Source organism: Amblyomma maculatum, chromosome 10, assembly GCF_055883805.1.
Source record: "Amblyomma maculatum isolate TAMU_Amacu chromosome 10, ASM5588380v1, whole genome shotgun sequence".
Classification (NCBI taxonomy): Eukaryota; Metazoa; Arthropoda; class Arachnida; order Ixodida; family Ixodidae; genus Amblyomma; species Amblyomma maculatum.
In genome coordinates, this window is record NC_139353.1 from 6,981,530 (window position 1) to 7,006,501 (window position 24,972).

At 43.8% G+C, this 24,972-nt stretch overlaps 1 protein-coding gene across 1 annotated transcript in view; it reads left to right on the top strand.

Annotated features, from left to right (window-relative positions):
* The window catches only part of LOC146175482 (papilin-like), a 70,945-nt gene extending 54,108 nt beyond the window's left edge, over positions 1-16,837 (top strand). Inside the window, exons 11-19 of the mRNA XM_084580816.1 lie at positions 1,609-1,782; positions 2,733-2,783; positions 5,522-5,695; positions 6,155-6,183; positions 7,727-7,787; positions 11,467-11,640; positions 13,531-13,704; positions 15,395-15,454; positions 16,635-16,837. Coding sequence (XP_084436942.1) covers positions 1,609-1,782; positions 2,733-2,783; positions 5,522-5,695; positions 6,155-6,183; positions 7,727-7,787; positions 11,467-11,640; positions 13,531-13,704; positions 15,395-15,454; positions 16,635-16,837 — 1,100 coding nt within the window. The remainder of the gene's footprint in view (positions 1-1,608; positions 1,783-2,732; positions 2,784-5,521; positions 5,696-6,154; positions 6,184-7,726; positions 7,788-11,466; positions 11,641-13,530; positions 13,705-15,394; positions 15,455-16,634) is intronic.
* Positions 16,838-24,972: the final 8,135 nt, after the last annotated feature.

Genomic DNA, 24,972 nt, shown 5'->3' on the forward strand with positions numbered 1-24,972 from the left:
GCCATTTTCATCTTTACTATCATCCTCGCTATAGACAAGGATAATGATGATGCGTGTTTCACGATTCTGAACATGGTTCAGTTGGTGGAAGTGCTCGGCTGTGAATCCAATGGATAGAGGTTTGATTCACGATGGAGACAGGATTTATTTGTTTATTTCTGCCTCTTGCCCACAGTGCACAAGGTGAATTATTATGTGCGGTCCCAATACCGCGCATAATAGCCGATTACGTTACCATATGATGTCGTCACAATCTTGCGATATCCTGCGGAATCTCGCGAAGAAGTGTGACACTTCGCGTAGCCGGACAGACAGAATCATGGCCATTGGTATGAGCTATTAAAGGTTTTCGCCTCAAAATGGAACGGGTGATCATCATATCGTGAAATTAGTACTTACGTCTGAACGCGGAACATTTCGTGCGGCACATACACGGTATTTGGGGTCGCTGTCGTGGTCATGTGAGCAATTTTAGATTAGGTGATTAGATGGTTAAGGGTTTGTCTTGAGTTATAAAAAGGACGTAAGTCGTAGTGATCACTTGTGGTTCACAAAGCATTTGGGTCAGGCGTCCCAAATTGGGTCAAAAAGAGTGCTGATGCATGACTCGCTATTGTCACGTTACTATAAGAGTATCACGTAACAAGGTCACGTGAAAGTCAAGTTACATGAGATTACCACCTGGCTATGAGAATGCTACACGACAGGAGCACCGCCTTACCGCCGATCCTACACTTGCAGAAAAAATGCAACAAAAGCGCATCAAGGAGCACCACGCGACAGGTGCAATGGTGAACCGTCCAAACGCACAACTGCAGGAGCGCTGCAACAAAAGCCGCGCCAAGAAAAGGAAATTTCCTCTGTACGGCACGTATCATGGCGTTGCCAGCAAAACCTTTAGAAAGGGCGCGCGATGGGGGATGAGCCAACGCTCAGGTTTCTCCAATGTAGTCTCATCTACAGTTTGATTCCTTAATGCCCACATAATCGCTCAGGTTTCGATTTAGTGAAATCCTTTGACGTAATCTGCTAAAACATACATATGTGTTGTATATATTCCGAAGCATGTTTCTATTAATTAGCTGACAGCTATAATATAATCTATTGTCGAGATGTATTTCTGAAAGCCTGCTGTTTGTTGTGAGCCGAGTCCTGTGTCTAGGACTCTATTTGAGCCGGGAGCCGCTTACGCCCACATTGCCAGTGCTCTCTAGTCACCTAGTCATGAGCTGGTAAATATCTCCTAGCGGTGCTCAATTTTAAGAATTTTGTTATTAACTCAAAATTTTAGTTTTTCCCACATGCCCATTCCATATAAGTTTCGATATTTCCCACAAACTGGGCATTTAGCTGCGTATGAAAAAATATTTATCTAGTGAAAAAGGCAGAGGGATGGATGTGTGTTAGCTTGTAGATTACTTGTCGCTACAGTTTTCTGCTTGGTAAGCTTTATGAAAGGTATTTTCTTTTCGCTTGCTGCTAGAAGAGCGAACAGGTAAATGTGTAATCAGCTCGTGGAACATGAAGAAAACTGACAGGCGCAGGGAATAGGTCGTATATAAAGTAACGGGTAAAATTTGACGTCGCCCCAACCACTTACATGTGCAGCCAGAGTCGACGTAGCCTGCCTGGAACCTAAGAAGCCTGGACCTTGCTACGCCTACGTCCCACGTTACTACTACAACAAAACCACGGGGACATGCGAGGAGTTCATCTGGGGTGGTTGCCAGGAAAACGGAAACAACTTCGAAACGCTCGAAGTGTGCAAGAGCAGGTGTCGGTGTGAGTGTGATAATTACTTTTATTTAATTCTGAGGAGAATTTTTAGCGCGTGCACAAGATTACTTCTCTCCGATTCGCGTCCAAAAGAAGTTAAAGCGCCTGCTGTGAGCTCAAACATAAAGCCATGCTGACATATGAAAGGTTGGAACTGCCACCGTGGTCGAGAGCCTTAGTTTTATTAATTTTTTGTTACATATAGTGGGGAGCCCCCATGGGCCCATTCAGGAGTGGGAATAATACAATAAATAAATAGCAAGAGAATCAAATTATTTACATTGCATTGATTCTTTTTCGCCTGATACACAACACACTACAAACAATGTCACTTCATACACAGCATGGCAGAACGAGAGGAAGAAAGATGGCTACATGGTATGAAAGACCACTGAACAAAGGTGGAGGGAGAGGCTCAGTTCGCAAGCCGATCGAGCCAACGTTTCGACAAGTGGACCTGTCTTCGTCTGGATCCAGATGAAGACAAGTCCACTTGCTGAAACGCTGGCTCGGCTTGCGAGCGAACTGAGGATCCCTCTCTACCCTTATTCAGCGATCTTCCATATTCATATACAACAGCCACACAGAGTCGCGGTTCTCAATTTTTCTGTGGATATTTCGACGGTACATGCAATACTAACCTCTGCAACTTATTTAACTGGGCGATCGCATTTGTTAACAAAGAATACTTATGTACGCTAATGTGACTAATTGGCTGCCGTATTGTTGTTAAATGATTCATTGATGCTGAATGTCTGAAAGACTCCTCAAAATAATTCCTTCGGTTTCACTTAAAGTTACCATGGTACAGATAGTATAGATAAGCTTTGATCTGGAAGTTAGTCTGCGCTGTGAATGAGTTTACCAGTTCGCCTGTCCTCTTATATTAAACCTTCAGTTAACATTACTTGAGTGTCAGTCTACTGATCATAAATCTGCTACCCCCTTCTTCACAGACGTGCCTGGATTTGTCGACCCTACACGCCCTTATCCTCTGCCTGTCGAAGGTGAGTCGGGTTTAATATTCAAATTACGGGATTGATTGGAGTTTATTTATTAAGTCAAGCGACAATCGAGAGATGAGGTTGAATATATGGAGATAATATTTTCACCAATGGCAAGTAGTTTAGGGTTTGTCTTAAGTGTTTGTGTGGAGTTATAAAAAAAGACGTAAGTCGTAGTGATCGCTTGTGGTTCACAAAGCATTGTGAGTCAGGCTTCTAAAATTGGGTCAAAAAGAGTGCTGATGCATGGCTCGCTATTGTCACGTTACTATAAGAGTATCACGTGACAAGGTCACGTGAAAGTCAAGTTACATAAGAATGCCACCTGGCTATGATAATGCTACGCGACAGGAGCACCGCTTTACCGCCGATCCTACACTTGCAGAAAAAATGCAACAAAAGCGAATCAAGGAGCACCACGCGACAGGGGCAACGGTGAACCTTCCAAACCCACAACTGCAGGAGTACTGCAACAAAACCCGCGCCAAAAAAAGGAAATTTCCTCTGTATACGGCACGTGTCATGGCGTTGCCAGCAAAACCTATAGATGGGGCGCACGATGGGGGATGAACCAACGCTCAGGCTTCTCCAATGTAGTCTCTGCAGTGCTCTGAAAGTTTTTATGATGCTTTACGCCGGTAAAGTGCGCGTTGGTTGGCTTCAGTGATACAAACGATCATGCTCGGCACTCGTAGAACTAAATGCGTTTGGCTCCCTGCCGTTTTCAATAATTTAAAACTGACCCAGAAACTTCCGTAACCAGCGGTCATCGTTCAACTACAATCTCGAACAGAAAACTAATCACGGCTGTAAATATTATGAATTCATTTATTAAGATTTCCTGTTGAAGAAAAGCAATAAAGCCATGGACAGACGCTTTAGCACGAACACATAATCAATACAAAAGTTTTCGACAAATGTGTTTGCCAATAGGAACCTCCGCAGAGACATTCATGAGGGCCTGCGTGTATGGCAGCGAAAGCTAGCTTGCTTGATACGCTGCCGCGATGTTGCTCGCTACGCTTCCTCCTGTAGCTAGAGCTACCGCATGCTTCCTCCTATACGTTTCCTCCTGTAGCAGTCAACGGTACCGCGATGCCGTGTGTACTTTTTTTTCTTCCTCTGACAGAACCCTCTCCACTTATTCTCTCACTCCGACAGTACCATCCTCATCCTCCCACTGCCTTAGTCAAGTGTTGCGGTTAAATGGCCGAGGAACGCAATGAGGGGTACATATGTCGTCAGTTCGGATCCCTATCGCAAATCGTATGACACCATCCAAAACGCTATCAAAAGAACGGTTGATCAACAGTTATATTAGTAATAGGGAAAATTTCGTGCAGCATAGAGATACGTTAGTGATACTATACAGCTGATAGCGCGCCAGAGATGGAGTCGCGTTACCGCATGGATATCTCTCGTGCATGCCGTTGTCCCTCGCTGCCATCGTTATGGGAACTATCGAATGCTGACATAAGCGCCAGACGGATGTTCGCGTAGTGGGCATGGTGATATTTGAAATTAAGGAAAAAAAAAAACAGCGTTTACGCATACAGTGGCTGACAATGATGGCATGGACAGGCGAATAAGGCATATACAACTATTGAAGCAAAAGAATACGAAAATACCGCTTCGGCTGTTTCGACTGAGGTGGGATGCAAAGGTGTCCATGAGCTGTGTGATATCGGCGTACGTTAAAGATCCACAAGTGGTCGAAATTATTGCAGAACCCTCCACTACCCCACCTCTTTCTCGCTTTCCTTTTTGATTCCCACCACGCTCCTTACGCTTGCAGCGGGTCAGTTGTCCGCCGATAGTTGTGAGAGATACTGCACTGCATGTTTAGAAATGAGGCGCACATAACCGAACGTATAAGAGCAGCTTGGTTTAATTCAGAAGTAATGCCGTATAAAGTGTCAAGGAAACGGTGTTTAACAAAGAGGCATAAAAACTAAATAACCATTTATTTTTTTTTATTTTTTATCGTTTCTTATGTGGCTCGAATGTTTGTGACCGGCTTCACTTCTTTATGTCAAGGCGTTTTCTACGAAAGCACTGATGCCGACATCAGAGTCAAGCAAGAATCTTGACAATCGTCGGGGCCTGACGTCTAATTTGCGCGTGAGATCGGAACGTGATGTTAGAGCGACGTGCTGGCGTGGGCAATTCAAACCGCGCTATCACACGCTGTCATCGAACTAACCAGTCTGAACACCGCAAACTGTTTTTTCTGCCAAATAACACAAAACACTGACGAGAGTTTTCGTGGTGAGTGTGTAAAGCAGTAATGGTTTTCTTCTGGCTAGTTGAGGCAACGTTTGTCAGATACACGGGATTGCATAACACAGGCATTACAGTGCAGGAGAAGAGAAACATGAGACCAGCTGCGGAGCTTGCGGTGCCCTTCTCTCGAGAGGAGTGCAACTTCATGCTGCACTCGTTAAGCTTTTAACATTGCCTTTGCTCATGATAAACTGCCAGGACGTGTATGTTTAAATCAACTGAGTATTACAAAGTTGTCTAGTCTTTAATGCTTAATCACATCTCAATGGCCGACAGCTTAGTTCCCACTCAATGTGGTGCTGTTTGTGAAATGCTGCGGTCCCAATTTCCTTTGTTTCTCTGTGTCGGAATGCGGCCAAATAGAATGCTCCTGTGAGAGCCGCAGAGATGGCGAACGAAATGCATGTTCCATAAAATAGATGCTTAAATGTCAGCTATTTACCAATGCATCTTTCCAGCACGAGTCGATGTCGCATGCCTCGAGCCCAAATTCCCGGGCCCATGCATGGCATACTTCCCTCGATACTACTACAACCAAACCACGCATACCTGCGAGCAATTCATCTATGGAGGTTGCCAGGCCAATGGAAACAACTTCCAAACGCTCCTGGAATGCAAGAGACGGTGTCGCTGTGAGTGAACAGAATTCTCATTTTTTTCGCGAAACCAGTCTTGACGGCGATCGTCAGAGCGATTGCTGGATGAATCGAAATTAATCCTAAATTGTGTAAATGCGGATGGCCGTGCATGCATAACGATCAAGCTCAGACTGTATGCAACGGCTTGTTTGAGGGGAAATATCATGGGAATAAAAATAATATGATTATATAAATCTTGAATATAGCTAAAATATTAAATATTATTTATACCACTAGCCTTGTTTTGGAAGCAACTTACCTGTGTAAAAACCTAACTACGCAGTAGACATAATAATTGCGCTGCCATGAATGGGCGATCAAATCATCTTTTATTGTTCTAAAAGAAGCCTGTGTACACACTAAGAGAAATTGTTTTTCCCATGCAATGGGTGTCGCTCAGAAGCATATGTGTTCTTAATGTAATTGAGACAATGGTTTGACATATTCTTGCAGACGTGCCATCAGGAGCCTCCACAGAAGAAGTGAGTTCCGAAACTGAGGTAGGCCGAACTGCTTTCACGAATAAAATATCAAAACCCCGCGGGGTACTTAGGAACCTTTCAGAAATCTTTTTTTTTTTGTTGTTGTTTCGCACATGCTGGATGTTTTGCATCTTCAAAAGTGTAGAGAACAGGAAAGCAAAATTCGTTCTTACTACCACCAGCTGCGTAACTTTAATTGCTTATTTCCCACAGGACGAGGAAAAGTTCCCACAACTGAGTTCACAATACGAAATGTGAAAGCCAAATGTATAAAATAAATCTTAGACCAGCTGCACGCTAAATCATAATTGACACCTCAACCTTATCGAATAAAATTGCATGATAGATAAGAGACATCTGAGAATCACTGAAGTCGTTATTTGGATTTTTATTTGTGTCATGGAAAAAATTTATTTTATTAAGACGCTTTTGTTTTCACTCAACTCCATATTCAGCACTGAACTTTGTACTGATGAAATATCTTCTTTTTTCGATTTATTGAAGCAAAACTTCTTTATTAAGTTCCGTCTCCTCGTTGCTCACCCCTACAAAGCACTCAAAATTTATACATGATATGTTTCCTATTTTTTCATTGATGAAGCTAGCGACAGTTGCATGAGCTACCAACATAAACACTCGTCTTTCAAACTTCGCCAAACGCGTCGAAGCCTCCAATAGCGGGGAAACTTGTGAGCTTTGTCGCTTTGTTTGCTGCGATGAGGTCCCCATATGTACGCGAAGAAATATTACTTGCGGTGCTCAGAGGACGACGTAGGCCCCGTCCGGAGCGTGCGCGCGCGAGCGCGCGTTCTACTGCAGGCCCCTAATAAACGTTTTAACAACAATTGCGGTTAGTATAATTTTCTTCCCGTTCTCCTAAGTCGCATTTTGTTGCGACGGAGGGTGAAATCCTTCCAAAAGACAAAACTTCTACGTTTTGGGTAAAAGATATAGTCGAACGCCTTCCTAACTAAGCGCTTCGGACCTGTAAAATCCTACGTTATAATCGTCACCTCGTTGTAAGAGTCGTGGACCTTATTGCACGCAATAGAGAAAGTTAAAAATGTTTTGAACAACAAAATCTTTATTTAACAATAATTCAAGTGTTACCATCCGACGATTACGTCCTTTGGTTGGCTCCCAATTGGAAGGCGGCAAAACCCGCGTCTGCAGATGTTTGTTTTTTCGCCGTGTTTGCATTTGTTGTTGATGAATGAAGGTCACCAATGTGGGCTTCCATTTGGGCGAATAGCAATTATTTGGGCGAATAGCAAAAAAAAAAGCAGGGCATTGTGAATGGTTCTTTTCATCAGCAATTTGAAAGTTTTATCTGAAACACTTCCGCGCATTTCTTCTTGCACTGCGGATCTCCGAACTTGGGATAAACTTTAGGGGTGCAAAATCAAAGAATATTTCCCTAAAACTAAGTCAGGCGAGTAGCAAATTTTGAAACTCTCGATACTACTAAGTGTGTCCATTTCGTGATTTGTAAATGAAAAATCACCCAAATTTATTTATATGTTTTATATATGCCTGCATGCAGGTGCAGTATGTGCAAGCTCCCAGCTACGATGAACTGGAATTCCCTTACACGCGTATCTCTGGTGAGTTGTTATTTTGTTTGTCATATAAAACGGGGCATCAGGCTATTCAAAAAGCCGTTATAGCTAGGGATAAAAAGACGCGCAGTGAGCCTATATTTGCCGATAGATTCAGTTCAAATAGCTACGAACTGTTTAAAAGTGGACAGAAACATGTTAGACATGATTTTGTATTCCTATTGTTTTTGCCTATGCAGGTTTATGGTTCGTGGATTTTCACCTAGCAAAGTGACACGGGCTGTAAGGGAGACCCTAGAGGAGAGCTCGTAAAAGTTTAGACCTTCACTCGGGTTTCTTTTGCGTGTACTGATATCATCCCCCATTACACTGAAGTCCGGCGTTTTGCCACCGTCGAAACTCAGCTGTTGTGGCGGGAATCGAACCGCGGACTTGGCTGAGTAGTCGCGCAGTCTAACAATTGAGCCGGCGCTTATGAAGCTTGCCTGTAATAAAAATTTTCGACAGGTCAGAACGCCTTTGAATAACAAAGCCTGAATCTAATAGCCGAAGAAAATTCGGGAATTCTTAGTATACGTTTCTCAAGCCTGTTTTAAGGGCTGTGCGCTTTGGATACTCAGCGATGCATGTAACTAAAAAAAAGAACAGGAAATGGCAGACGCTACGCAGAAAGCACACCTAATTGTGCTAGGCTCAACAGGAGAGTCATGTAAAGATATATAGATATGTAGAGTAAGAAAGAAAGGCAGATGCTAGAAGGCACTTTGTTTGGGGAGACAAAATTGCTACCTTGAATAAATAAATTTTGGCACTCAAGTATTAAGATTTTCGGAGGATATTCCATCCAAAACATTGCCTGTTTCGACAGGAGTTCCCCAAGAGTCAGTCCTTGGTGCATTGTTATGCCTGCTCGCTATAGACCGCTCGACTACTGTGCCCAAGGATGCGGGATTGAATCCCAGCCGCGGCGGCCGCTTTTCGATAGAGGCGAAAAGCAAGACGCCGGTGTGCTGAGCGATGTCAGTGCACGTTACAGAACCCCAGGTGATAAAAATTACCGGTTCCCTCCAATATGCTATCAATCATACCCTTAGTTGCTTTTGACGTTAAACCCCATAAGCCATACCAAGCCAAACAGCTATAAATTGCATGGCTAACAGCAATAATTTGCATCATTCTAAGATGTAATTTCTTTAGACACACTGAATGCATTTTAGAACAATGCACTGCCACAAAGACCGCATGCAGTTAATAGTTGCTGAAATAATAACGTAAGGTTGGCACACATGAGAAATTAAAATAAACAAGCAAACATTAATTCCCATTACAGTTAGAAAAAAAGACCTGCATTTCTCGCACAATAGTCATCCTAAAGTTAACTTATGTTAAGCACCATAAATATCCAGATACAAAATTGTCGTCTGAGCTAAGTTCAGACTCTCACATTGCTACGCGGCGAGTGCTACATTACAAACCGATTTTTTTTTCTTGAGGAGATGCTTAAATTCACACCAGTGCCTACTAAACGGTAAAAAGAGCCCTCGTAAACCGAGTTTTGTAACTAACATAAGAAACCAGAGGAAGTTGTACGCAGAACATTATGTGATACCAGATGTATTAACAAGCGACTACAGGAATACCGGAACAACTTGGAAAGTGGCAAAGCCAAAACGTTTCTGGTACCACATTGCCATTCATGTGAAACAAAGAAGAAAGAGAAGAAGAAGTACACTCCTAAGTTTGACCAGGTTAGGATTTTGTATCGCCACAAAGAAAAGATGACGAGAGAGATAGTGAAACCATATTTTATTTCAACGGACAATACGTGTGTCAGCAAGACTTCTCTTGCTCTTTCATGTAAAGAGGTGTCTTTTTTGAGTGAATTTTTGTGCAGCAGGTGAACCAAGGAGTTGTTTCGCGTGATTGTTTTGTTTTCGTCATGTTTGTTTTTATCTGGGCCTTTGAGTAAGGGGCTTAGGCATAATTGTGAGTGAGCGCTTGTACTGTGTCTTTCTTTTACCTTGTCTTTTGTCTTCGTGTTCGCGCTGCTTAAATGAATAATTCGAGGTTTGAAGACCCCTCGCACGGTCAACATGTAGCGGGGTCGTCCTGTCAGATCCGGTCCACCGGACCTGAGCTTGTCAACACGGCATTTCACTGTTCGAGAGAATTATCACGCATAATATGCGCTGGCGGCTGCGCTACGCCACACTCCAATAAGATATGGTCATAATTGCCAACTCCTGGCACCATCTGCCCTACGGCTGAATCTCCTCCAGGCATAGTGTACTCAGTCTCAATGTGTATGGATTGAAGAAAGGCCTAGTCTGCAATCCTCTCCAGACGCATTCCTGTGCCTTGACCAACCGCTTCCGGATAAATCCTCCGGTTCCGTTTATAATGATTCGTAATGTCGTGAAAGGACACCAGCTCATCTCATGTGGACCTTCCTGGAACCGCGAGCTCACATGCTCGGCTGACGAAACCCCAAACATTGATGTAAGTCACCTCGTTCCCAAGGTGCCCATAGTTTGCCGGCGCCCAGACAATTTCCACCTCCCTAGGCTGTTGTCCCGTGACCTGATTAGGCACTTGGGCCATTGTAAATATATTCTGCAACTGAGTTTTTATGTCCCTGGCCTGACCCTCAGACCGAATGCCAATCTCCAATATGTCTCTTCTCGCTATTGGTTTCGAAAGTCTACCCAGTTTCACCACCAGGTACGCATCCCGTAGTTCTTCCAGGTTTTGTGTACCCCCATTACCAGCAGAATTTCGCTAGACGCATTGTCAGGCAGCTCAAAGGCTCTCTTATAGGCCTTGTTTTTCTCCGTCACGCCCATCATTATATAGGGCGTTGCATAAATTCTGCTACTGATCACGAACGCCTGTACCCGCTTACACAATTTTTTTTCTGCACCCCTCTTTTAAGACTGGCGATTCACCTAATAAGCCTCACGGTAGCGTTTACCGTATTCTCAAGCTTTCCTTCGACATTTCTATTTTTCCTGTTAGTCTGCAAATAGATGCGCAGGATCATGATCGTTTGGACCTCAGCGACCGGCACACCTATACCTCTGCATCTAGCAGTGGTGGCGGCACATAGTGCCTCGCAAGTATCCCTAATCACAAAAAGCGCGACTTTGGGCTGATAGCACGAGAACTTGCCTCTTCTGCTAGGTCCTCTACAATAACTGCTGCCTATCGTAGCGTATCATCCAGGTTTACGTCGCTGCTCCCGGTGACCCCCAGAGTAACGTACTCGGCGTAAAATGTATTATTAAGTCCTGATATTCCTTCTAGCCTCGCCGGTATCTTGATCAAGACTAGATTAAAGAGGAATTGCGACAACATTTATCCCTGCATTCTTCCTTTGCCTCCCAAATGGAAGGAATTTGATTTGACTTCTTTGACCAGAATCTCCGTAGTCATGCTTTCCAAAAAGGATATGATGTGCCAGAAAGTTCTACCTCCTTCCGCCATATGTCTGATAAGTTTGTCAATATTACCTCATCGCAAGCATTGTCAAAATCATTGGTTAAGTCAAGGCCCTATATTATCGCTGCTTTTGCCACAACCAGGAAGAGCCATGTCCTGCGTCATGACATCCTGTGCGGACAAAGTGACTCTGAAACCAATCATCATTGCAGGCATCAACTCCTCGTCCTCCGCATAAGCCTGATGTCAGCTGAGCATCATGTGCTCCATCAACGTCCCCACACAGGACGTGAACGGGATGAGAAGCAGATTCTCAGGGCAAAGCTTCTTTCCTGGCTAAGGAATAAATATACTTCTAGCATACTGCCATTCTGCAAGTTCTACCAGCCTCCAATACTTGTGCACCAGGTCTTTGAGTGCCTCTACCGAACTGAAGTCCAAGTTCTTAAGCAGTTTGTTGGTAAACCCATCAGGACCCGCCGCCGATGTAGTATGAAGTTTCCCATTGAAAATTAGACCTCTACCACCGTAAATTCCGCGCCTAATGCTACGTTTGCATCCTCCCAGTAATTCCGCGAGAAACCGCCCGCCTCACTGTTTACGTAACGATGCTGGAGTTCCATTATAAATTCCCCAGTTTTTCCCTGTACTGAAGCCCTAATCTATCCATTTGCCTCTTTTGCACCGACTTGGTTGCCGCTGGATCTAAAACGTGTCCCAACAACTGCGATGTCCTTTTACATCCGATTTTCCCATTTATCCGATCCCAAATATGCGGACTCTAGACTGTTATACATGTACGAAGCGGATGCAAGTCTCCTGAGGAGGTGGAATAAGCACATGCATTGTGGGGTCCTGAGTAGGATGATTGCCAAGCTAGAACGAGAAATTGAAACTTATATGCCACCGGGACAACTTTTCGGCTTGGTTTAATTTCTGGGGTTTAAAGTTCCAAACCAACTGAGGCTATTTCGACCACCTGGAGTTCTTTAAGGTGCATTGACATCGCACAGTACACGAGAGCCTTTATTTTCGCCTCCATCGAAAAGCGGCCGCTGAAGCTGAGATTTCGATCCCGCTCCTTTGGGCGCAACAGTGGAGCGCCCTAACGACTGCCCCGACAACGTTTTCACTGAATCGCGAAGGTTGGCCTGCCATTGCTGACAACATGCATTACAGCAGTCAGTTTGTCTCTTTTGGCATGCTTGTGCACCTTCACCATAGGGTAAGGACTGAATAGTTTAACGTCCCAAAGTGACTCAGGCTATGGGAACGCTGTAGTGGAGAGCTGAGAGATGTTCAACCTGCAGAGGTTTCCAACGTGCACTGAAATCGCACAGTACAGGGGTGCGCTGCCTTTCGCCTCCCCCAAAATACTGCACTGGGATTCGATCTGGCGATCCTTCGTTTAGATCTCGAGTGCCAAAATCATTAGGCCCCCACGGAGGGCTTTGTGCTATGTTTGGTGATAATGATTATTTTTATGTATGAATGAAAACAACCACAGGTCATCATTTAAAGATATCTGAATTACGTATTTTAAAATATACACTTTAGGAACGACGGCCCCAACGCGCTGACTGAGTGTTGAGGGCTCTGGACAATTGAAGTCAAGTACGCAGCATCTGATATACCGGCCATGATTACCTCCTGCCATAGAAGCAAAAAGCAAGGTGCTGTATGCTGCGTAATGTCTGTCCCCGTTAAAGCAACCCAGGTGGTTTTTACCAATGTAGTCATCCTCTACAATGGGGCTTATAGCCAGGGTCGCCTTGAGACGGTACACCCTATAATCCAATAAAACCGGTCGTCTAAGACTGCGGCGATATAATCTCTATCGGTAAAAGTGTTATGGTTCGCATGTTTCTAATAATATAATAATAATTGGTTCACAAGAAAGAAAAGGCGCAGTATCTGTCACAACCTGTCGCACAACAGCGAACGCCCTGCCGGGGCATAATCGTACCGAACTACGGCTAATTTGAGAACTGGTCGGCTGCTCGTGGGGAATTTCGGTCTAAACTGCCGGCGCTTTACATATACAAAGTTGCATTTTCGACTATAAAACGCGAATGCCGCACGGCATGCACAAATATTTTTCACATGTGCAGGCAATCAACATTTCCTCCTGAATTCTTTGTGTTTTTATGATATTTATTTCCTTCTAGAACCCACCAGCTGTGCAGAGTAGTGTTTACAAAACTATGTACCGACAAACTCTAAATGGCTCTCTTGTAGATCCCTGCCAGGCACAATGGTCTGTTGTTAAACGCACTAAAATAGCCTGTGAATGAAACCTACCTGTACGCATGTCCTGTGAGTAAAACTCTTTCGCAACGAACTCTCGCAGCGCGAATCGACATCTCTTGCTACGAACCCGTGAAGACCGGTCCATGCAGGGGCTTGTTCCTCCGCTACTACTACAACAACGCCACGAAGACTTGCCAGCAATTCACGTATGGTGGCTGCGAAGCTAACGGAAACAACTTTGTGACGCTTGAAGAGTGCCAGAACAGGTGTCGGGGTGAGTGCGTGAACTTTTGTCGCGGAGCTGTTTAACCTCGGCTTACGCTGAATGCGAGTCCGTCGACTCAGGCTTTACATAACCACATATGTGGTCGCTTAATAAGTCGCTGAGGCCTACAGTTACAGAGAAGCTGGTGTGCATCGTAATGAGTTTGTATGACCTTGATAACGGCTATGAGCGAACTGCAAACGCAGCAGTCTAAATTAGAGTTGAACCCAGATATTTGTGTCTACCCCCGATGCAGCAAATTATTCTTTTGACGAGATAACGTTAATCTCGCTACACAAGGATTTCGGCATCTGCGTTGTGAGCGAAGGATCACACTCATGGCGCTAGCTGGCAGCTGATATGGTGAGCACTGATCCATGGATGGTTTGAGCGGCTTAACGAAACCACGTGATATCAGGAAGTTTGGAGGAGCTGCCGACTCGGGTTGCTAATTTGAGGTGGGAAGGCGGAATAAGAATCAACCTACCAGTGCTTTTAATGCCGAGTGAGGCACGCTACACCTAGGCCACGCAGACACTTTCATACGGCTTGGTTCATCCCAAGCGTTTTGTTCGGTGGTCGCCGAACAGCTGAATAGCGAGGTAGTTTAACGCTATCACGTCATACCCTTAAAGGAGGAGGTTTACTATCCCTATTAGTTTTTGTTTGTTGCTTTTTCTCGTTTTTGGTTGTGTCACCTCAATGCACTGTATGATATGTTTATACAATGAACACCTGTTAACGCTGAATTATCGGCGCAGTAATACAGTTCCAAAGAAATTTATTCGAAGTAAGATTCTGTCTACGAATCTGTTTTCGCAAAAAGGTAACTTCAATACATTACAAGAATACTATATAAAATTTGCTAAACTAAGTCTCATATGGGTCAAGCAAATGTCTTCGTAACTTGGTGATAAGCTCACGTACAAGCAACGTTTGTAATGCGTCATATTTGACCAGTCCAACACTCACCTTCTGCCTTTGTTTATGTGAGCCGACAGAGTTTATCTCCGAGCACTCGGCTTAACTTATGCGAACGCTCAAGGGCGTGTGCCGTGTGCAGTGACATTACCTCAGTAAGTGTAATAAATTAAGCGCAGTGGCAGCGTCCTATCTGTTAAAAACTTGATATATCAGCTTCCATCCTAATCTTCTGCCGACAATGGCTTCGCCTTACTTGACCTAACGTTTGCTGCTACAGATCATCGTAGACCACGCCATTCATGTTGATGATCGTGCCAAAGGTATCTCTTTTTGAGTTCAGAATCCCACATACGGCTTTACCTATTTCCTGGTTGCCACTTAAGAGACCAGATGTCCCCGTCAGGAACGTTTCAGCAGCTCACAATGCTATGTTTTTGCGCAAATTCCATTTCACAGTAGTCACTTGAAGGGAAACAAGGAACAGTGCGTAACAAGACCTTTATTACGAGCCTATACATTTCCTGATAGTCTACCTATTTGCTCCTCAATGTTCGCCAGCCCTTCATACGTAGGATCCACCGAGCAATTTAGCACACAAGTATATAGGAGTCAATATCAGCTATCCCTACGGAACGCTCTCAAAACCCTATTGCAGCACTGAATAGCGATAAGAAGGCAGCAAAAATAAATGACAGATATCGCGAGGGTTTGACGAGGTTGATGAGCGAAGGATATGACAGAAGAGCTGATCAGCATTGTTCAATTTCTTACGCAGTATCCCAATACCCTGAAGACCTGGCTCTCTCCAACGCATTTGAACTGCCTGGCTTGTCGAGTGAGTAGTCTCTTAAGCTTATGCGCTCTTTTGCGCTGTTTTAGAATGTATACATACCAACTCGGCCAGGCTTCTATTTTGGGATAAATTCTGCTCGATTTTTGCTAAACTCCAGCAATAAATGAATAAAGCTCAGCCCATTCTTAACTTTCTCTGTCAAATACAAGATGCAAATATCTCTGCAAATATTATCAGCCTCAAGAACTTTGCTTCATTACTGAGTGGAAAAAAGAAAACAAAACAAAACAAAAAAAGAGTACAGCGCTTTTTTGTGCGAAAACGGAATTTCTGTCTTGTTTTTGAGAATGAACCTTTTATGACAATTATTTCTGCACTATCATGTGTCAGTTTTCTGTAGTTACAACAGAAACGTGCTACAGAACCACAGGCCACAGAGAAGTACTGCGAAAAAAAACTACAGAAGTAAAACAGCTGCTACATAAATACATAAAAGTCTAATGTATTGAGAGAGCTACAAAAAAGGTTCGTACCTAGGAGGCATCCAGCCATTTTGCACAGAAGCTTATATGGACTTCATATCAGCTGTCCCTATGAAACGTTCATTTATTTTTCATTGGATAACTTAATATACGTCACAGATCTTTACACTACACGATGCGATAGGCTACCTACATTTGACGTACGGCAGTGTGCATTAATTATAGTTAGTGAGTACGCGCTTGTCGTGTAAATCGCAATGGGCTCAGAACTAGGAGAAATGCGTTTTTCGCAAATTGATGCAATGGCAAAAACAGAATAAAGAGAAACGATAGTGCTCGATAAACTTTTTTTTCCACGTCGGGCAGTAGAATATGTATTCGCTGCGGAGACTCGTGGTGTCCTGTAGCATGTCGATACAGTTTCTTTCTTTATGAAATTTGTGAGACCGCGCTCATATACTCACGCCACCTATCAGTTATAGAAAGGGCGCATTAGTTTATATTGGCGTGTTAATTACGTCGGTAGCGGGGGTTGGTTGGTCGTAATCGTGATATTGCGAAGAATAGGCCAAAATGAGATTAACAGTCAAGTACCATACATAATGTGCCGAAGAATTTTGCACGTTGTTTTTCGACGCTGTGTATTCGCAGGGGCTTAGGACTCGCGCGGCGTTGAGAAATGTTCTTTTTCAACACATACGAACTGTATCTTTGAATGCTTGATTTTTTTTCCTCCGCAGTCCCGCCTCCCCGAGAGTGCACCTTTCCTAAGGATGTAGGGGCATGCCAAATTTACGAGACGCGCTACTACTACAACACCCTCACGAAGGGCTGCGAAGAGTTCCTCTACAGTGGATGCGGTGGAAACGAAAACAACTTCCGCACCTACGCGGACTGCGACAACAAATGCAAGAAGTTTTTGGGAGTGCTCCCCCGTGCCTAAGAAAAGCTAACTTTAATATTCAGAGTTTAGCCACAAGCCAGACTGCGTAATGGAGAGATGAAAGGAAATAAATAAATGGCAGAAATTGAAGATTCGCAATTTGGCTCCAACAATGTTCGCCCCAATACCGATAAATAAGAAGGTTCTAGTTGCATCTGAAACAACGCAGTCCATTATGTCGCGTTAAATTTCGACAATGTCGAAATGGTTCATTGCTTAGCTTTTATAGGAACATCATCGGAGACAGCTGAAATTGAAGTAGTTTCTTTTCACTTACAGAAGAATGCAATAAAGATGCTTTGTGGCGGAAAACTGTCAAGAAACTGTGATTGCGTGTCTTTTGTTAGTGTGGGTCAGTTTTGTTAATAAAATAATAAAGTCGTCTCGGTCTAGAATTGAGGATATTCAAAGTGGCCTCTGATTGGAAGAACCTGTTGTACTGGCAATATTTACCAAGCATTCCGACCCATAAACATATCAGATATATTCGCGGTTATGTTCTTCTGTATACAGATTTAATAAGATCGATATGCAGTGGCGGCTTAGTCTTTCACAAAGAGATGTGTGGTTTTTCTGACCCCTCATCCTAGTGAATATTATATTTGGATCATACATTTTCCTAGCTTTCTTGATGAAATATGAGCAGCTCTAGAGATTTCTCCTTTCTTTTTGTCTGAGGAGGCCTATTTGAAGTAATTTACAGCGTTGTGCGTAGCGAATATTAACTAATCGTATTTTGCCCAAGTGATTTAGTGTGAGTGGAGAATTTCCGGGCATTGTTTTCAAATAATCGTGCTGCAAGAAGAAACTGTTTCTGGTTGGCTATGCTCGTATATTTTTCGAGTGGCAGCTAAACACACACTTCGAAATTATGCGCACCTAGTCCACGAAGGCCCATATCAGGCTCAAAATGGATTGTGATAAAGTTAGAATACCACCCTAAGACCTGCTAAGTACGTAATGTGCGTACAAGGCTCTGAAAAACAGGGCTCCAACAAAAATAAGTGAAAGGAAGGGGAGAAGCACCATAAACATTTGGCTGACAATTACAATATTCACAGATGCAAAATAAGCGCAAAATTGTATGATGTAGACAGGATACAGAAAGAACTAATACGCAAATTCCTTTTCGCTACTGTAAAAGAAAGTGGTAAAATCTTGGCAAGAACTCTTTATCTACAAAAAGAGACAAACCTATTTCACAGGACTGTAATTTGGCAATCTCGAAGATTTCATGTACTATATCACGCTCTCGACTATGAGCTGTTATAAAAGAATTAGCAGGCAGAAATTTCAAGTTGTAACTCAAGGTATTCTTCCGTAAGCTAAATGTAATAATACGTTTCTGAAATAGAATTGTGTAGATTCATGTCGGACACTTTGTAGCCAACATGCGTGCGTATTTCATTTGTGATGGGTGTTGGTACAGTTATCTACAAAAAAAGCAGTTAATTTTAATGTATGCCATGACAACAATTGCTTTGTGTTCACACTCGTCTTGGGAAGAAAATTCAGCAATTGTCAAGATATAATCCACATTATTTGGCAAAATAAAGTGATATTGTCAAATTGAAATTACTCTTTCATTATGCTCTAGCGTCTTCAGTGAACAGTTCCCATGGGGTTTGTTATTTTTAATTTCACTGCCATAATGCTGCCTGTGTAATTCCGGAAATAGGTCAGTTTTATCAGGTAATCTCTGTATTTGACACTTGGAGTGGGAAAAATATCAGACTGGAAAAATGAAATGGCTCTCAAATTCCTATTAACAATTTTTAGATGTCGCTGGAAAAATGTATTGCATAAATGGTTTTTAAAGCGCCGGCTTTACACCTCCAATGCACAAACCATAAGGTAGTTGGATGGAGCGACTGTGGCCAAGTCGTGCAGAATCCATCGTCGTATTTATCGTCTTGCCCAGGCACGAGTGCACTATGCTACCGCTGCAGCCGATCACGCCTCGTGGAAAATCGCAACACAGTCTCCTGCTACGCGTTAAATATTGCTGTCTTCATTAAGTTTCATCTACAAAACACTCGCGCTGTGCAGCGAACTTCGCGATTTTCATGAATCTCCACCTGCGTCAGTCTCTAACTTAAAGTAGGTAAATACGCCATACACAATAAATTTTCCTAAAGAAAGCAACCCTGACACACAGGCTACCGATTCCATTGAACAAAAAGAAGCGAGACTAGCCCACTGCTAAACAAGCTTACCAAGCGCGGAAGCGAGCGAAGATCGATGCGGCAGCAGTGACTGTGGCAGCGGCTGCGGCTGGCGGCTCACGCTTGCGAAACTTAGTTCAAAGATAGTTCATTAGAGTGCTACGCCGAGCAAACAGGGATACTTTTTAATGTCAGACAGTGACAACACAGTATGCTGAAAGTATTTGTAGCCTGCGACATCATAGAAGAGAAAAAGGGGGTAGATCACAGCGTGCTACAGATGACGGAGGCTAAAGGCGACGGTATCGTATTCTGACTGTCTATATGTAGTTTGCAAAAACACGAATTCTTGGTAGATCTGCATCATTATTATAATTTCATGGCGATATGTATGGAAGAAACAAAATTTTTTTGAAAGTGAATTGCTGAGAACATAATCAGCGGAAATTACTAGCAGCTTGCGCCCCTTCCTTCGCCGCTATCATGTCTGTCGAAGTTTCAACATTAACGAAGTCAAATCTACATGAACATCGTCGTGTCGGCACTATAACAGTTGCCACAGTCACCACAATATAGTCAACGACAAGCAGGTTCTGTATTTGAATAAACTACCACTATTTGACAGCATCACGTTATAGGCGCCTAAGGTAACCCGGAACATTATTTAGACATGACAGACGTTTTTACTTGGAGTCAAGCACGAGCATCTCTCACACATTACCAAACGATTTCTCTTCTTTGAGACTCGGCTGGAGATTGTGTGGATCCAGATACGTGCCATAAACTCCTCCTGCTCGAACAGCATAAAGCAGCACTCTGGTATTTTTCTTAGCTAGCATGCAATAAAAGTTCAATATTTTAAGTGATAATTAGCACAGTGTAGCATAAAATTCAGTGTCAGCTGCTAAGGGATTTTCATTTTCTTGCATATTAATGTAAAGAACTTGAAAAACTCAGATTTGTGTGCGCAGTTATCGATGAACTGGCTTGCACTCTGGATGCGTATAATCAGCTGCTAGTATGAGCCCCAAAAGACAGCCAGGTGGCCGCCGCAGCTGAAACTGGGGACTGTCTACAATCTTCAGCCAGAGGTATTCACGAACAAAACGAAATAACACTAATTCCGACGCCTGTTCGATTTGTCGCTGCCAAAAGCGACATCAAGCGACGGCTCCGGCATCCATGGCCTCAATTCCGACCTCTTCTCACAGTTTCCTTTGATGGTTGTTTAGTCACTCCGTAACACAACATTTGCTTATAGTGTGATTGAAGTTGCAAACTCATAATATAACTCTTCTTTGTACGCGCGATACCTTTTCGAGAAGGAGGACAATTCTACTCCGCAGTTGTGATTTACAAGATTCTGCAAACAGTATAATAATTTCAATATGAATCAAAACGCCAGCAAGACATTTCTTTTGGTAAACATTCTTATGTCTGTGTCGCTGATATAGTGTTGCTGGTTTACACAGTGCAATAAATATGTGCCACCATATCACGCGAACGCACATCTAGGAAAAACGGCTGATAAATTTTTCAGGCAGATATTCAGCACTTTTTCCTTCACTACACAAATATTTTAATGGTTAATACAGTTTTTTTTAAAAATAAACTGTAAAACTTTGAATTGATGGCAAAACAATCAATCAAAATGGCTTGATTCAAACTTCTTAATCTCTCCTAGAGCAATGAATACGTTCACTGTGATATCGAGAAGGTAGTCGCATTATGCAAGCGCTTACGTATGAGATGTACCATTTACCTAGTGCTTGCACAAGAACGACTCAACACGGTGCAGTGAAGCTCCAATATTCTGGTGGACAACAGCGATGCACAGGTTGTGAGCCTGGAAAATTATCAAGGAATAAGTTACTGTATTGCTGGTCAAGATGAAAAGAGGCATAAACCTTATCACAATCCCAAACGGTTGGTGCGTCTCTGGGTATGTCTCCAATAAAAATATGACTAATATATTGATTCGTTGTTACCAGCTGTACAGCATGAAGCATAATGAGCGAGAATAAAGCAAGCACTACAAGGCATTTAAAATTGCCAAACGACCGAGCAAACAAAAAATAAGTAGCACCATATGTTGGATAATCACTCAAATTACGAATAACTTGTCGCAAACGTAAAACTAGAAGTATTGTGAGGTAGCGTCATTTCTAAATATCATGTACTCAGTTTTTTCAGATGTGCCTGAAAAGTGGGAATCGGCTTCTATGATGCGTTGAATAAAACATTATTAAACTTCGAGCGATAAAAAGATGGCATACATATAGCTATATAATTAACATTCTTCTGGGCTGACTCACCTCTTAAAAAACAAATCCCCTCTTTAGGATGGTTCTCATGATGAGAATTGTCTGTGTTCTATGGAGATCAAAGGCAACATTCAGCGTATTTCTTCATGTCTCTATTTTTATACACCAGCCCATACTGAACACAGGCAAAGTTTTTACTACGAGACATTATTTCATTTATAGCGAAGCCCAACGGCGACAAGTTGATTTGATGTAGCATATTCTATATAGAAACCAGAGTGACCAGGAGGCGTCTCTACTGGTCGATTCTACAAGGATCATTCTCATTGGTTCTTCATCCTTTAAGATGAAGCTTAGACAAATCTACAGACAACACATATAGGTGGAAAGATACAATTGCATTGTTCGTTTCGGGGTCTTTAAAAAGGCCGCTGCTAGTTTTCGGAAATAAAAAAATTCGCAAAGTGCGCTCCAATAAGATAAAGCTCACGTTCATGATGCGAAGTTGTCAGTGCACAAATATTTTATTCAACAGGAACAGTTGAATGTACCTACGTCAAAACGTTAAATGTACATGTAGAGGCAGCAAATAAAGAGTGTACACACATGACATAGCTTGAAATTTATTGGCAACGATCTCCCATCATCCCCTTAAAAGCCATCTTTCGCCCAAGCCAGTCTCTCTCTCTATACTATATTGTCGCGCAACAATCGAGCTTTATTTGCCCTTTTGTTAGCAGCTACCAACATGTGACAGTATCATTATGATTGTAGCACACTGTTCGACTATGTACCCTTTGTTTGCTCATAATAGTTGTCGCGAGACGGGGTTTTAGTATTTGAATTGTTGCGGAAGATGCTTCGAGATGTATCTCGAAGGATTCCATGCGACGCGCTTGTGTTTATACAGTGTTCATTGTTATGCTAGTCACCTTTCGCAGTTTTATCAAGATGTTTCTTTACCGTTTTTAAATTGAGCGCTGACGATTGAAACGGGTGTTCTTTGTTCGATGACCAGCGAGCAAGTTTGGTGTTATCGTCCCCGCCGAATCACTTAGTACTTTTGTGGGTGCAAGTCAGCCCAATAAAGGGTTTCTTCAGCGCGGTCCCAGACTGTTCATTTGTTGTCTTAGGCCTTGTCACGACAACGTGATATCTGGCGGAGATTCTAAATCCCGAAAACGAGATGTACCCCCGAAGATGGCACCCGTCGAGCAGAGAGCACCTTTGGTTTTGTCCAATCACCTGTGCTCCCGTGCTTCCAAGGACGACCAGATGAGGATGTAGCTCGACCTACTCGAACGCAAGGCAACGTTCAATGCCTGGAACGGAGAATCCAAGCTGCGACAAGTCTATTTTACACTCCACAGGTCTGCCCGAATATGGTTAGAGAATCATGAGGATTATTTGACAGATATTCCGATGAGACCCTTTAAGAGCACCTGGACGCGACCAAGCTGCTCCTGAAAAATGCCCTCTGGCATCTATCTGCCAAGCTTATGAAAAACCCTCCAGCATAAGGAAGTGCGAAGCCTCAACGGCATCGAACAACCGCCTAATATGCATCCAACGCGGTGAGGCCGGCCACATTGCCATTGCCCGTACAGAAGCATCGACCTGTAGAGCTTCGCCATCAACGCTTCACAGCCCCAACAGACAGACAAAAAAAAAAAAAAAAACAGACATCTACGTGCACAGCGTAGAGCCACCAAGCCATTGCCACCCCTCTCCATCACCGTAAAGCGCCCGATTTGCGTCGGCAGGCTGCAGCTAAGTCCAAGGAAGGACCCCAGCCCCCATAGGGGAAACTAAAGGCAGCCGCAACATTTTGAGGTCAGGTTACTAAACGCTGCACTCACGAAGATACGATCCTCCACCACCGAGGAAGAGTGACGACGCGTCAACAATGACATCGCCGCTACTCACGGCAGGGACATCGACGACCACGCGACCATGCGTTAAACTAAAACTACCGCCCAGCGGAGTGACAACCGCGTGTTCCAGTCGCATTACAACAGGCCAGCCCATTCGGCATATGACGATGTATAAATAGAACACCGAATAGAAAATGTAAAACGAGGACACGAACAAGTGACCTCGAAGCTGCTGTTGACGGTCGCATGGTTACCGCTTTAGTGGACACCGGAGGCGACTTTTCCGTCATCAGTGGAGTGTTCGCGGCCAGCAAAAGAGAGTGATGATCATTTGGGATGGCCCGCTAATCCGCACCGCTGGTCGGCGCACCTTATTACGCCGTTCGGGCTGAGAGAATAAATGCGCTTACTTTATCCTACGAACTTCGTATCCCTACAGAACTGCTCACGAGACGTTGTTCTAGGTATGGAGTCTCTCAGTCAACATCGGAAAATCATCGGCCTTCGCTCAAACCTCATCAAACTCTCGACAGACAACGTCATACCCTTCACGAGGACATCGACACATCACACCGCTCTAAACATCATCGACGGAGACATGCTCATGCTACTAAGAGCAATTGTCGTCGCCTGCATGGGAAACGCAGACATCGAAACCACCGAAGGAATCCGTCTTCCAAGGAAGCACCCAGATTCTTTTGGAGGGAGGACTCGGCATCGTTAGAGGTGTCGCCCGTATCTGAGGAGGAGAGGCTCAAGTGCTGTTTAAGAATTTCACCGAGGAATATCGACTCCTGCATCGAGCTAGCGGACAGCCGAGATCGTCTTCGCTGTCCCCGGCCAGCCTGAGGACGATGCACTCAACCTATTCAAGCTGCACTGCCCTGAGAAAAAAAAAAGAGACCGGATTCGCAGTATTCATGAAAGCTACAGCGAGTGCTCTTCTTCAGCGTCAAATGTGCGACAGATTCCGTTGGCAAAGCACCGCATTATCACTGACGAACATGCCCGACCTAATCAAAGCCACTATTGTGCATCGCCACGCGAACACCAGGCCATCCGCGATCATTTTAAGGAATTACGCCTCGCGAGAACGGGATTCAGCCGTGATTTTGCGTCGATTACCGCCGCTTGAACAACACCACGATGTCTACCAGCTGCCTCGCATCGACGACACTCTAGACTGTCTCCGCAACCTAGGGCATATCTCGTCCTACGCACTTGAAGAGCGGGTACTGGTAAATTGAGGTCGATGAAATTGGCCGGGAGAAGACGGCGTAAAAGACGGCCTCTTCGAATTCCAGGTAATGGCATTTGGCCTGCGCTCCGCACTAGCCACGTTCCAACGAATAATGTACCCTGCATTCTCTGGCTTGAAGTGGCAGATTTGTTTGGTATACTTGAATGATGACTTGCCTTCCCGTCAAACTTTAAAGACCGCCTCAAAAGGCTGCAGACAGTGCTGGATGCCATTTAGTCATCGGGACTTTCGTTAAAATCAGAAAAGTGCCGCTTCGCCTGCGAGAAGCTGTTATTCCTGAGCCATATTGTGAACAAGGATCGCGTTAGCCCAGATCCGCAGAAAACTGCTGCGATCGCCCAGTATCCGCAACCTTCCGACAAGAAAGCCGTGCGCTTACTACCGCCTATTTGTCAGGAACTTTTCGTGCAGTGCCGAACTATTGACGCACCTTATAATGGCTAATGGGCCTTTCAAAGAGGTAGCGCCGAAAGTGTAACATTTAAAAGAACTTGAGGGCCGCCCTGTTCTTGGCACTTAGGCAAAAAAGCCGAGACAGAAATACATACCGATGCAGGCAGCGTTGGCCTAG